General features: G+C 40.6%; 1 protein-coding gene and 1 long non-coding RNA gene across 2 annotated transcripts; both read right to left on the bottom strand.

Annotated features, from left to right (window-relative positions):
* Window positions 1-7260: 7260 nt before the first annotated feature.
* Window positions 7261-9307, bottom strand: LOC127856111 (uncharacterized). The gene is made up of 3 exons (XR_008037856.1): window positions 9266-9307; window positions 8098-8591; window positions 7261-7921 (listed from the first exon to the last, which is right to left on the bottom strand). It is a non-coding gene; the product is annotated as an uncharacterized LOC127856111 (long non-coding RNA).
* Window positions 9308-12148: 2841 nt separating this feature from the next.
* Window positions 12149-15207, bottom strand: LOC127856208 (protein PIF-like). Its single transcript, XM_052392277.1, has 3 exons — window positions 15110-15207; window positions 14449-14854; window positions 12149-13509 (listed from the first exon to the last, which is right to left on the bottom strand). The coding sequence occupies exons 2-3, from the start codon at window positions 14847-14849 to the stop codon at window positions 12690-12692; spliced, it is 1221 nt and encodes a 406-aa protein (XP_052248237.1). The 5' UTR covers window positions 14850-14854; window positions 15110-15207; the 3' UTR covers window positions 12149-12689.
* Between the last annotated feature and the right edge of the window lie 495 nt (window positions 15208-15702).

The raw sequence follows: 15702 nt of genomic DNA, 5'->3' as shown, positions 1-15702 counted from the left end.
CGGTCATCGCTGCCTCTTTCACGACTACCTTATGTGCTGACCACCCCAGTGACCTTTTAGGGGAAAATAATTTAATTTTGAACCAAAGTAGGTCAAATTTACCCAATTTTCGCCGAAGATTCATTATTATACACCAGTCCACGGTGGCCAATTAGACTATATCGTTCACTGCTATAAAAGGAGATTTATTTTACAATCATAAAAAATGAAAATCATATTAGATCCCTTATAATATAAAATAGATAAATGTGATTAGGTGTATCTTTCGTTAAGTGTATAGATTTTACCTATTATAACCATAATTAGTATTGCTATCATCATCATCATTAACTCCAGCATCATATTAATCACCAACATCAACATAACCATCAATATCATCATTGCCATTATTATCAACACTATTGTATTATCATTATCATAATTATTACCATTTTTGTTTTTTTGTCTATAGTTTGTTTACTAAATTGGCGAGGGACGACCGATGGACGGCCGACGGTTGGACGAGGGACGATCGATGGACGTCCGACGGTTAGACGAGGGACGACATATGGACGGCCGTCGGTTATTCATCGGTCGGTCCTCTCCCCACAGTCGGTCGTCCATCGGTCGTCCATCGGTCGTCCACCGGTCGTCCATCGTCCAACCGTCGTTCGTCCATATGACATCCCTCGCCCAACCGTCGGTCATCCATAGGTCGTCCATTGGTCGTCCATCAGTCGTCCAACGGTCGACTATCAGTCATCAATCGGTCGTCCCTCGTCCAACCGTCATTCGCCCATATGTCGTCCCTCGCCCAACCGTCGGTCGTCCATCGGTCGTCCCTTGTCGATCGATCGTCCATCGGTCGTCCCTCGTCCAACTGTAGCCAGTACATCGGTCGTCCATTGTCTGCCCTTGTCCGTCCGTCGGTTGTCCATCGGTCGTCCCTTATCCGTCTGTCGGTCGTCCATCGGTTATCCCTCGTACAACAGTCGTTCGTCCATATGTCGTCCCTCGCCCAACCTTCGGTAGTCCATCGGTCGCCCATCGATTGTCCCTCGAAGATCAGTCATCCATCGGTCGTCCATCGTTTCAACTGTTGGCCGTCAATCGGTCATCCATTGTCTGCCAATGTCCGTCGGTCGTCCATCGGTCGTCCCTTATCAATCTGCCGGTCGTCCATCGGTTATTCCTCTCCCGTCCGTCGGAAATCGGTTGGTCGTCCATCGGTCAGCTCGACATTTAAAAATTATTGTACAATACTATATGCGAATGCCGAACTGAATGTCGAGCTGGAATGCCGAGCCAGCTCGACATTCAAAAAAATGTACAACAGTATATCCGAATGTCGAACTGAATGTCGAGCTGGAATGCCGAGCCAGCTCGTCTTTCAAAAATTATTGTACAACACTATTTCCGAATGTCGAACTGAATGTCGAGCTGGAATGCCAAGCCAGCTCGACATTCGAAAATAAGCATACAACACTATCTCCGAATGTCGAACTGAATGTCGAGCTGGAATGCCGAGCCAGCTCGACATTCGAAAATAAGCATACAACACTTTATGCGAATGCCGAACTGAATGTCGAGCTGGAATGCCGAGCCAGCTCGTCATTCAAAAATTATTGTACAACACTTTATCCGAATGTCGAACTGAATGTCGTGCTGGAATGCCGAGCCAGCTCGTCATTCAAAAATTATTGTACAACACTATATTCGAATGTCGAACTGAATGTCGTGCTGGAATGCCGAGCCAGCTCGTCATTCAAAAATAAGCATACAACACTATATGCGAATGCCGAAATGAATGTCGAGCTGGAATGCCGAGCCAGCTCGACATTCGAAAATAAGCATACAACACTTTATGCGAATGCCGAACTGAATGTCGAGCTGGAATGCCGAGCCAGCTCGTCATTCAAAAATTATTGTACAACACTATCTCCGAATGTCGAACTGAATGTCGAGCTGGAATGCCGAGCCAGCTCGACATTCAAAAAAATTGTACAACACTATATCCGAATGTCGAACTGAATGTCGAGCTGGAATGCCGAGCCAGCTCGACATTCGAAAATAAGCATACAACACTATTTGCGAATGCCGAACTGAATGTCGAGCTGGAATGCCGAGCCAGCTCGACATTCGAAAATAACTATACAACACTATATGCGAATGCCGAACTGAATGTCGAGCTGGAATGCCGAGCCAGCTCGACATTCGAAAATAATCATACAACACTATTTGCGAATGCCGAACTGAATGTCGAGCTGAAATGCCGAGCCAGCTCGACATTCGAAAATAAGCATACAACACTATATGCGAATGTCGAACTGAATGTCGAGCTGGAATGCCGAGCCAGCTCGTCATTCAAAAATTATTGTACAACACTATCTCCGAATGTCGAACTGAATGTCGAGCTGGAATGCCGAGCCAGCTCGTCATTCAAAAATTATTGTACAACACTATCTCCGAATGTCGAACTGAATGTCGAGCTGGAATGCCGAGCCAGCTCGACATTCGAAAATAAGCATACAACACTATTTGCGAATGCCGAACTGAATGTCGAGCTGGAATGCCGAGCCAGCTCGTCATTAAAAAATTATTGTACAACACTATATCCGAATGTCGAACTGAATGTCGAGCTGGAATGCCGAGCCAGCTCGTCATTTAAAAAAATTGCACAACACTATATCCGAATGTCGAACTGAATGTCGAGCTGGAATGCCGATCCAGCTCGACATTCGGAAATAAGCATACAACACTATATCCGAATGTCGAACTGAATGTCGAGCTGGAATGCCGAGCCAGCTCGTCATTCAAAAAGTATTGTACATAACTTTCTCCGAATGTCGAATTGAATGTCGAGCTGGAATGCCGAGCCAGCTCGTCATTCAAAAAATATTGTACAACACTATTTCCGAATGTCGAACTGAATGTCTCATGAGAACCTAAGTTCTATGTGTCTATGAGAACCTAGGTTCTCATGAGAAACCTGGTTTCTTGGGATTTCATAAACCTTGGTTCTCATGAGAACCTAGGTTCTCATGAGAACCTAGGTTCTCGTGAGAAACCTGGTTTCTTGGGATTTCATAAACCTAGGTTCTCTAAACCTAAACCTCATGAGAGACCTAGTTTCTTGGTATTATGAGTCGAACCGCTTGCCATAATTAACCTCCAGTTGTCTCCCATTGCTTGGTACACGCTGGCGGCATATGTGTAAAATGAATAGAAATAGGCGTGAAACCGTGAATGTTTCTCCCCAAGAGCATTTTCCGAACAATGTCAGACAATGCTCATAAATATTCTACGAAACTTATCTGTTGAATATTTGTGACAACAGGCATTAGCCGTCGGTGACCGCTTCTTGTTCATGTTTCCGTGCATGGGTGTTCTTGAGGAATGAAATTAGTAAAGTAATCGGTCGACATTGGTCTGAACACGTTAATAAAAAATTGAACTGTTTATGAAATACATGTACATCTTTAATTGTTAATATTATTTTGAGAATAAAAATTCAGATCAATCGTTACATAATACATTGTTACAGCATTGAATGAGTTTCAAATATTCAGTTCCCTTGTTCGGGCCTCAAACGACTGTACGGTACAGTTTTCTATTTTAAGTATGTCTGTGACCTACATGTAGGAAGCAATCATTATGGTATAAAGTTTTATCTCTATTTATTATGTGTAATAATGTATTATTCAATCGTAAGATATCGGCAACATTGCAAGAAAAACTTATGCGCTAAAGACTTTGCAAACATATTCCAATAACTTGAGATATCTGCAAAAATAAAGTTCTTAACGGCGTGTTTTCATTCTGTCCAGCCTGTGTGTAATTATATGTGAACCCCATTGATCCTGCGCCCTGAATAATGTGTCCCGTATTCCAAACGAGCAAGTTTACGCCGTCCGACGCGTAATTCTGAAAACCTAGGGATCTGAAAACCTAAGTTCTCAGAGAACCTAGGTTCTCATGGAACCTAGGTTCTCTGAGAACCTAGGTTCTCTGAGAACCTAGGTTCTCAGAGAACCTAGGTTTTCAGAGAACCTAGGTTTTCAGAGAACCTAGGTTTTCAGAGAACCTAGGTTCTCAGAGAACCTAGGTTCTCAAGAGAACCTAGGTTCTCTGAAAACTTAGGTTCTCAGAGAACCTAGGTTCTCAGAGAACCTGTGGTTCCCAAATGAAAACCACGGATATGGCAAGCAGTTAGACGCATAGTCCCAAGAAACTAGGTTTCTCATGAGAACCTAGGTTCTTATTCTGAGAACCTAGGTTCTCATGAAAACCTAGGTTTTCAAATGAGAACCTAGGTTCTCATGAGAACCTAGGTTTTCAAATAAGAACCGAGGTTCTCATGAAAACCTAGGTTCTCATTTGAAAACTTGGGTTCTTGACGCCATGTGCAATCTTCAAGCGAGAACCAAGGTTCTCATTCTGAGAACCTAGGTTCTCATTCTGAGAACCTAGGTTCTCATTTTGAGAACCTAGGTTCTCATGAGAAACCTAGTTTCTTGGGATTATGCGTCGAACCGCTTGCCATACAGCTCGTCATTCAAAAAATATTGTACAACACTATTTCCGAATGTCGAACTGAATGTCGAGCTGGAATGCCGAGCCAGCTCGTCATTCAAAAATTATTGTACAACACTATATCCGAATGTCGAAATGAGTGTCGAGCTGGAATGCCGAGCCAGCTCGTCATTCAAAAATTATTGTACAACACTATATCCGAATGTCGAACTGAATGTCGAGCTGGAATGCCGAACCAGCTCGTCATTCAAAAACTATTTTTCAACACTATCTCCGAATGTCGGACTGAATGTCGAGCTGGAATGCCGAGCCAGCTCGACATTCGAAAATAAGCATACAACACTATTTGCGAATGCCGAACTGAATGTCGAGCTGGAATGCCGAGCCAGCTCGACATTCGAAAATAAGCATACAACACTGAATGCGAATGCCGAACTGAATGTCGAGCTGGAATGCCGAGCCAGCTCGACATTCCAAAATAATCATACAACACTATTTGCGAATGCCGAACTGAATGTCGAGCTGGAATGCCGAGCCAGCTCGACATTCGAAAATAAGCATACAACACTATATGCGAATGTCGAACTGAATGTCGAGCTGGAATGCCGAGTCAGCTCGTCATTCAAAAATTATTGTACAACACTATCTCCGAATGTCGAACTGAATGTCGAGCTGGAATGCCGAGCCAGCTTGTCATTCAAAAATTATTGTACAACACTATCTCCGAATGTCGAACTGAATGTCGAGCTGGAATGCCGAGCCAGCTCGACATTCGAAAATAAGCATACAACACTATTTGCGAATGCCGAACTGAATGTCGAGCTGGAATGCCGAGCCAGCTCGTCATTAAAAAATTATTGTACAACACTATATCCGAATGTCGAACTGAATGTCGAGCTGGAATGCCGAGCCAGCTCGTCATTCAAAAAAATTGCACAACACTATATCCGAATGTCGAACTGAATGTCGAGCTGGAATGCCGAGCAAGCTCGTCATTCAAAAATGATTGTACAACACTATCTCCGAATGTCGAACTGAATGTCGAGCTTGAGTGCCGAGCCAGCTCGTCATTCAAAAATTATTGTACAACACTATATCAGAATGTGTAACTGAATGTCGAGCTGGAATGCCGAGCCAGCTCGTCATTCAAAAATTATTGTTCAACACTATCTCCGAATGTCGAACTGAATGTCGAGCCGGAATGCCGAGCCAGCTCGTCATTCAAAAATGATTGTACAAAACTATCTCCGAATGTCGAACTGAATGTCGAGCTGGAATGCCGAGCCAGCTCGACATTCGAAAATAAGCATACAACACTTTATGCGATTGCCGAGCTGAATGTCGAGCTGGAATGCCGAGCCAGCTCGACATTCGAAAATAAGCATACAACACTGTATGCGAATGCCGAACTGAATAGCATACAACACTTTATGCGAATGCCGAACTAAATGTCGAGCTGGAATGCCGAGCCAGCTCGACATTCGAAAATAAGCATACGACACTATATGCGAATGCCGAACTGAATGTCGAGCTGGAATGCCGAGCCAGCTCGTCATTCAAAAAATATTGTACAACACTATCTCCGAATGTCGAACTGAATGTCGAGCTGTAATGCCGAGCCAGCTCGTCATTCTAAAATTATTGTACAACACTATCTCCGAATGTCGAACTGAATGTCGAGCTGGAATGCCGAGCCAGCTCGTCATTCAAAAATTATTGTACAACACTATCCCCGAAAGTCGAACTGAATGTCGAGCTGGAATGCCGAGCCAGCTCGTCATTCAAAAATTATTGTACAACACTATCTCCGAATGTCGAACTGAATGGAATGTCGAGCTGGCATGCCTAGCCAGCTCGACATTCGAAAATAAGCATACAACACTATATGCGAATGCCGAACTGAATGTCGAGCTGGAATGCCCAGCCAGCTCGACATTCGAAAATAAGTATACAACACTATATTCGAATGCCGAACTGAATGTCGAGCTGGAATGCCGAGCCAGCTCGACATTCGAAAATAAGCATACAACACTATATGCGAATGCCGAACTGAATGTCGAGCTGGAATGCCGAGCCAGCTCGTCATTCAAAAATTATTGTACAGAACTATATCCGAATGTCGAACTGAATGTCGAACTGAATGCCGAGCCAGCTCGACATTCAAAAAATTGTACAACACTATATCCGAATGTCGAACTGAATGTCGAGCTGGAATGCCGAGGAGCTCGACTTTCAAAACAAAAATTGTACAACACTATATACGAATGTCGAACTGAATGTCGAGCTGGAATGCCGAGCCAGCTCGACATTCGAAAATAAGCATACAACACTGTATGCGAATGCCGAACTGAATGTCGAGCTGGAATGCCGAGCCAGCTCGACATTCAAAAATAAGCATACAACACTATATGCGAATGCCGAACTGAATGTCGAGCTGGAATGCCGAGCCAGCTCGACATTCGAAAATAAGCATTTAACACTATATGCGATTGCCGAGCTGAATGTCGAGCTGGAATGCCGAGCCAGCTCGACATTCGAAAATATGCATGCAACACTATTTGCGAATGCCGAACTGAATGTCGAGCTGGAATGCCGAGCCAGCTCGACATTCGAAAATAAGCATACAACACTATATGCGAATGCCGAACTGAATGTCGAGCTGGAATGCCGAGCCAGCTCGACATTCGGTAATTTGAATGTTGAACTAATGTCGAACGTCGAACGGCGAGCCAACTTTACGCACCTAGACGTACTCTGAAAAATGCATAGTTAGTTACATACGCCTATATTCCTACACGATTTGCCTGAAGCATACATCATTATTTACGCCTGCGCGGAATCAAAGTCCGATAACTATTTTCAGTCCGACTATTTGACATCAAATAAACAATGCACATAAAGGTTGTGTTTAACTTTATAATCATGTCAATATTTATACCTGAAAGGGAAACTATCACTTGACAAAAAAACCCAGTAAACTTCAACTTGCAAATACTATTACTAAATTATTAGATGATTGAATCGTTTAATAGCGTTGTGTAAATCTTGACGACTCTCTTTTCATTTAAGAAATAATTTGTGTACGTTATAGTTTGTTGTAAAATAACCCACGGCCGGAAAATAAGATGCGTAGGGATTAAATCACGAGTGCGAAGCACGAGTGATTGTGATTTGAATCCACGCATCTAAACTTTCGGCCGTGGGTTATTCGACAACAAACTATAACGAACACGAATAATTTCGATTCTAACACATTTTTTACGATTTATACAATGTATCTTATTTTTCTTTTGTACTATTTTGTGTGAAGTACCGCCAATGAAAACATTCGGCTGTTCTGTCGATCAGAACTCCGCCGTCAATAACAGCCAAACTGGATGGAAGAAAAACGTGTCATTTCTCCCGTTTGCTTAAAAGAGAACATCAACAACTAATGTAAACTTACATGTTTACATTGTACACCACTTTTAATTAACGCAAGAGTGTTACAGCTACAACGATAACAACACTGTACATGTTACAATAAATTGAAATAATTTAACGATACTGTACAGAACTAATTACAAATACTGAAATAGTGTTTACTCAACGTCTCATCTTCATCCGTTGTTCGTGTTTCACTGTTTGTGAACAGGAAGTGTTTTTCATCTTTGGATTTATTTATGACATCAACGCTGCCCTGATTCGAACTTCAGCCATTTTAGTATCGAAGCAGCAGACGAACACCGTGGGAAATTTGGTCAATTATACGCATTTGTTTTCATAGCATAGTATTTTGTCACTTGACTTTCATTCACAAAATTCCGGATTATTACGCTGGTGGAAAATGTATCGGCATGTTTTGTTTAGTTACAGCGCGTGCTTTCATTATAAGCACCGCCCATTATTATTGCAGAATAACACATAGATGATTTTGTTCTTTGTTTATATGAAATTTGGCACGTGCCATGTTCGAATTGTTAATAAACTATGAGGCGCTTTTTATTATCTTCAAAATGGTTATTTAAATATATGTCACCGTATGACTTTTGTTACTCGTGCAGGTGCTTTTACGAAGAATGCGATTGATTTACCTTTCCCTGCAGATAACGTGTTTTAAATGAGTCGCGTTCTGAGAAAACTGGGTATAATGCATGTGCGTAAAGTGTTGTCCCAGATTAGCCTGTGCAGTTCGCACAGTCTAATCAGGGACGACACTTTCCGCTTTTATGACATTTGTCGTGTAAATGAAGTCTCTTCTTAGCAAACATCCAATTTTGGCAGAAAGAGTCGTCACTGATAACACTGTGCGTACTTCACAGGTTAATCTGGGACGACACTGTACGCACATGCATTATGCCCAGTTTTGTCAGAACACGACTCAAATAATACTTTTATCTTATTTTGTTTTACTTTTTAAAAGAGTAAACATGTATTAATTTCAAACAAAAAGCCTTTTTTGCATTTCAAAATAGTATGCGCGTACAGAAGTTTACACACATAATCTTATCATGGTTTACATTTTCGTATTCACGTATTTTTAACTCTACGCACGCTATACGCGGAACACACGTTCACTTTAAAATAACGTTCAGTAAAACGACCGCTGAGTAACGTTTTCTAATTTCGTCGATACACTGTCATCAATGAGCAATTTTTATTTGTATATTAGTTCACAATTAAGTATTTTTGCTACATAAGAAAAACGGTAATAATAAATATGTCCATATGTAATCAAGAAAATAGACATTTTATAAACGATTTAGAAATGTACCTTTCGTCACGTCAACTTTATATGTAAACTACACTCGTGTCTGAATTTAACCGGTACAATTTTGAGTTCTTATCAGCTTGCTATGTATACGCAAGAATATGATAAAGTGCGCCATGTGTGTAGAATACAGATACTACTGCACAAACCACTGACTCATCAGCTGGGAACTGCCTATCATCAAGTGTTTCTATCCTTTAATCCCAGGACACTCTCCGGGCAGTGGATTCGTAGTGTTGGCCAAACACTACGGGTCAGTGGTTTAGCGTCCAGCTCTTCTCCTCTCTCATCATCCACAGCAAGTTGGATGCTATTTCTGCAGCTTGTCCAAGTCTGCCTACAGCCCTCTTCCTGTCACCTCCCTTGATCCCAATGTTGCTGAGCATTCTCAATACTGATTGGGCAGGGAATCCTCTGCACTCTATTTCAACGGGAAACAGCCAGGCACTCCAACCACGACTTTTACACTGTTCTTGTAGCTCAGTGTACTTTCCCATTTTCCGCTCGTAGGCCTCATCACACCTAGTCTCCCAGGGTGCAGTGAGATCTATCATCACCAGTTTCTTGTCCTTGGGACCATATAACTATGTCTGGTCTCTGTGTGGTATGGACTATGTCTGGGAATACCAGCTGTTTTCCTAGGTTGACCTTCATCTCCCAACGCTCTGATTCATCAAAGATAGATGTTGCTGCGGTTCTTGCCTTCTTGGCAGTTTGTCCTTCCTTGACGAATGTGATTGTTGGTACTGCCTTCTTGTTGGTAGGTCTTGTCTTCCTTCTCTCCCGCTCTAGTATGTCTGCTAGCTCCTTGAGGACCGTGTTGTGCCTCCATCTGTAGCGGCCTTGTGTTAGCGCTGTCTGGCAAGATGAGAGGGTGTGCTGCATGGTTCCTGGTTTGTCGCACAGCTGACACTTTGGGTCTTCCATTAACCCCCATCTGTGTAGATTGACTGGAGATGGCAGCAGATCATATACGGATCTCAGTAGGAATTTAAGTCGTAGTGGTTCGTAGTGCTAAATGTCTACCCATGTCAGGTGTCTTTCTGTGGTCTGCCATTGTGTCCATGCGCACTGTCCTACGATCCCGACTGCTCTGGCGCGCCTGTCTTCCTCTTCTGAAAGCCTGATCTCATGCTGGACCATTTGGCTTCTTTCTTTCTTACCGGCCGTGCTCCAGCGTTGTGGTTTTGTACTGCCCAGGCCTTGTCTTCCTATAGCTGTGGTGCCTACGATGTCTTTGTGTCGTAGCCTGCTTTCTGCCTGGGCGACTGCCTGGCTTGCTGACCACTTTCGCCCTGTGCGTGTCTCGATGCCTGCCTTCCATATCATGCTGTCATCTCGTGCGCAAGTTTGGATTTAAATCTCGAATTTATAACAAATGAATTCACACATGTTTTCCATACTTGTATGATTTGTAACCGATTTTGCTTTACATCGACTGTTCCATATCGGCGACAACATATAAATTATCGTGAAATGTTTTACGTAGTGTTGAATATTTTATCTGTATTGAATGGGAACGTTTGCACTTGCTTAAAAGAAAATACTTGCGGATGCAAACATCCGTTTCTCTCCTCATAACTATACTGGCGCTGTATAATTACTATATGCGGTACATTTAGAATTCTCGGTTTTAACCCATTTATGCCTAGTGGACTCTCCCATCCTTCTTAATAGGATCAATATTTCCAAAATTAGGGATGTCTAGTATATTTATTTCTATATTAAGAATATTTCTTACAGAAATAACTTTAAGCAAACAACGCCGACCCTGATGAGACGCCGCATCATGAGGCGTCCTTTCTGGATCGACGCTGTTTGACAAGGCCTTTTTTCTAGACGCTAGGCATAACTGGGTTAAAACGAATATCGCTTTGCGAGTGTATTGACTGCTGTGCTTCATGTTCGAAGACCTTGGGTTGCCCGACATACTTCATTAGGCGGCTGACACCTCCGGAATCACATATGTGCTGTCTGATTTTCGGGCTTTAACACATTATGTATTTACTATGTGAGATATACGCGTTACAACACAGCATAGACTTAAAACATTTCACATTCATGCACTTGTCTCGTATATTACTGAATTTCATGTTTAATTAACAACACGGTTTGCAATGCGCATCTTCGAAAACGATAAGTGAGAACGAAATTTATACGACACATACTTCCAAAGTGAAGAATAACTTAATTTGGAAATATTTGTTTGTTGCTTTTTGTTTTATATCTTCTATGTCTGATGATGGTTTTTGCATTCACGCTTATTAAATCTGATCCGGAAGTTAAAATAAAAACGTGTCCACCCATTTACCATACTTCTTGCATATTTAACCCATTTATGCCTAGTGGACTCTTCCATCCTTCTAAATTGGATCAATTTATTTCCAAAATTAGGGATGTCTAGTATATTTATATCTATATTTAGAACATTCCTCACAGAAATTCCTTTAAGCAAATAGCGCAGACCCTGATGAGACGCCGCATCATGTGGCGTCTCATCTGGGTCTACGCTGTTTGCCAATGCCTTTTTTCTAGACGCTAGGCATAAATGGGTTAATAACCGAACACTTCATTAATCATTTGAGATGCATCTTATTCATCTAGATGTCGACGTTTTTCGCCAGCAATAATGAAATGCTCACACATGCCAGCATGTGTAATAACGATTTAATCCCATGGGCCATAGTTTTGGTAACATATATGGTATTTGTCTTCCTTGAATTACGCAGTTTAAATATGACACAGTATGACACAGTATGACACAGTATGACACAGTATGACACACGCCTTGACAGGACGGAGCAATTTCAAAACTATTAGCATGACATTTATTTCTTCAAATTTTATTGCAATAAATATATACAGTTGGATAATTTGTTTAATAAATAGACATATACATTTACAAAGACAACATAACGCAGATGAGCAACTAACACAAATCATGATGTGAAAACAGACAATCGTTTCAACATTACGATACATTATACAAGTAATGCATTTGGTTGATGGATTAAGACTGTGCATTGCTTTCATAATAATGTAGACAACATTTATTTCTACTTTCAATTGTTAAACACTTATTTCATTATTTGTTGTAACGTAATAAATCATAACTTGTGACAATTATTAATGTACAATAAATTATGAAAGAAGGAAATCACTTACATCGATGTAGCTTTAGACATGCATGTATTTGCATATATTACCGATGAAAACCACATAAGAATAATACACATATTACCATAAATAAAGTTTGTTCACATATCAATTTTGCTCGAATATTGGGATTATCTATCAGAAACGGTATTTTATATCTGAACTTTCTGACCGTCGTATGCATTTTTTTCTTAAACAAACGTAATTAAAATTTGTTCAATACAGCTGACACTACACTATTAAATAAATTGTTCAAGATAATGACTTCTATTTAATTGTCGGGGTCACACAGATAAATCGAGAGTTCATCTACTTCGCCCTTAAAAGGAAACATGCTGTCAGCGTATCCGACTTGTAAGGCACATTTAGCGTTCTTAAAGCTTCCTGGGGCATTGGTTGTTCCTTCTTGAAATAGACCATTTTCAACGCGAAGTTTGCCGGATAATGTCTGGTTGCTCAATTTGTACATAAGCTCCTTCGATACACCGTTTGATTGAGGAATGGGGGCGAATGCAAAGACGGTAATGTCCGTACTCACGCCTATATAAGCGTTTGCAAAATCTTCAGCGATCAAAAGGGTAGGGATGTTTTGACAGCCGTTGTTGCCCAATATTGCGTGGGCCATTCCAGTAATTTCGCTGTGGTTTGAGGCGTACTTGACCTTTATAACAATCGTGGAAGTTTGTTCGAAATTGGTGAACCGCGGTATCAACAGACGACTGGTTTTCCCATTGAACAGCGCTTTTCCGTTAGCAATGATAACGTTCTCGTTACTCACGTAGTTGTTCTTCCCAGAAGCGTCACGGTGGTCGACATTAAACGGTAAGTACAATTCTGGCCTGCAAACCTTTTCTGTGGGAACCACATTAACCAGACGAATGCAGTTGCACGAAACGGGATCGAAGCCTGTGCCTGGCGCACACGGAAGCTCTATTGCGCCCCAGCCTTCTACGATCTGACTGTAATACGTTGGCTTGCCGGGAACCTCGAACTTGTCACAATTTTCGGGGACATGGAATATGTGTGTGATGCAAGTAGACGAACATTCCTTGCTTGTGTCGTCTACGCACATCATCAAATCATGAATAAACCTGAAGATAACGTTACAAAAATCAATACTCGGTTGGAAATAGCGTAAATTGGATACAATAATAATGAGTTTTAGAAATTAGAAGAAGTCGTTTACTTTTCATCCTTAATACACGGCAGTTATATTATGTTGTTTAAAAAAATACTCTGAAATGGCACAAACATACTTATAACTTTTTAAAAAATATATATAGGATCTGGCACGAGTTGTCATATCATACCATTTTTATTTAACGAGTTCAGGAATTTTCAGGAGTAAGCGAGCCTTTGGCGAGCTTACTAACGAATTTCCTGGACGAGTTTAATAAAATATGGTATACAATGACAACGAGTGTCAGATCTTTTTATCACATGGTTTTAAATGAGCAAATTAAATAAATATTTACTCAAACACAATGATAAATCCTGAATGTTGTTCACATTTCGTGACGTCATTTGACGTTGAACGTCATTTCAGCAAAATAACAAAATGCGATTGGTCAATCGAACGAAAATAAGCCAATGAAAACGCTTTAAAAGTATATTACACACGTGTAAGATAAAAATATATGTAATGGTTATATTACATGGGAAACAGGGTATGGCATGTGATAAATCAATATATCACAGAACAAGAGTTCATCGAGATATACCAAAACAATACAGTACATAATTTAACATACAAAAATGCATCCACAAATGGTATGGAAACTGTAAATGAGATATTCAAAACATCTTACATTAAATTAATGTTGTGTGTAATTTTGTGAACACATATGGCGTGTCTACTGTCGTATCAGCTGGATACAACAATGCATTATAAAATGCATAATCAATAAATCGAAAGCACTTATTTTAAGCTACCAATAGCATAATATATGTCGAAAAAAGCACTAAACTTTCGTCAAATTTTAGAAATGAAACTTTAGCTATTAATAACATGTGTCAAAACGTTAACATACTTTTTGCCCATAGGGCAGCACTCTGGTTGAGACTTTCCTCCTTTACAGCGCCAATAGCCCCTGCAGTTGTTAAGTGTCGGGTATATGTCCCCATCCCTCATTGCCTCGCATTTGTCTTTGGGGCAGATCGCCTTGTCCACCGCTTCGCACGTCAAATGGTCCATATCCCAATACGTACCGAAGGAGCATTGCTTTACCCATCCGAAAACTTGCCCCTGTTGGTCAACGCCACATTCAATAAATTTGTCGCAATCTTCGTGTTGTTTGTAGCCTGTTCCGTCGACAAATACTGCGCCATCACACATGTGTGGCTGAGACTGTGATAAGGCTCTTTGGCAAACGCCAAGCAATAGCACCAAAAGAAACGTCATCATGTCTGTTGAACTCAGGCCTAAAATCATAAAATCTGAAAGAAGAAATGAATTTAGTGTATCATTGATTTGCAAATTTTTTAATATTTAATAATATTGCTTAAAGTTATACAAAAACTGTCAAAACATTTTTTTGTTTCTAATTTAGCTTACAAATCAAACAAAGAACAATACGAAAACGTAACAGCACTGTTGTATAAAGTCATGATATAAAACGATTTTGGTAAAGTTACAATAACATATTAATATTTGCTTTTGACACAGATGCTATTTTGTTTTACTCAAAGTACCTTAATATGAATGTCTTTACTATGTTATGTTAGAATGATATTACGCGATGTAAATAAACCGACTATGAAAATCTAACGTTTACCGTGTTAGTTTTATAGGCTCACGAATAAATGTTAACGTCTGTAGCAACAACGTAAAACGTACGTCACAATGTACGTTAAATCACAACCATGCCTTTGTTTACAGCAACACCCACGACGATCTCTTGAGTGTAACTATTTGAATCAGCGTTAATCACACAGGGGATTACTTTCAATTTTGAAGGTTTCGTTTTAATAAGACGTAACTCGCTATTAATAGGAGTTTAAATTGATGTGCATGGTTTTAAGAGCACACCTTTCTAGGTGGGTGATACTTTTTATAGAGACCTAACCACAGAATCGTAGCTCACCGCGGCTTTCTGACATTACTATTGGTTTGAACATTTTTGAGCGCAACAATTATGTGTTCCCCTTCATTACTTTTAACTTAAAACAATTTGGTGTATTGCATCAAGGTATGCTTAATGTACGCTTTACTCAAAACATCAACCTGATACGGACGTGATTCACGTTTCCTTTTTAAACATGCTACGCTCAGATTTCCCTGTACA

The sequence above is a fragment of the Dreissena polymorpha genome, chromosome 13 (assembly GCF_020536995.1).
Source record: "Dreissena polymorpha isolate Duluth1 chromosome 13, UMN_Dpol_1.0, whole genome shotgun sequence".
Lineage (NCBI taxonomy): Eukaryota > Metazoa > Mollusca > Bivalvia > Myida > Dreissenidae > Dreissena > Dreissena polymorpha.
The sequence above is the reverse complement of the archived record's forward strand: the minus strand, read 5'-3'. Positions and strand labels throughout refer to the sequence as shown.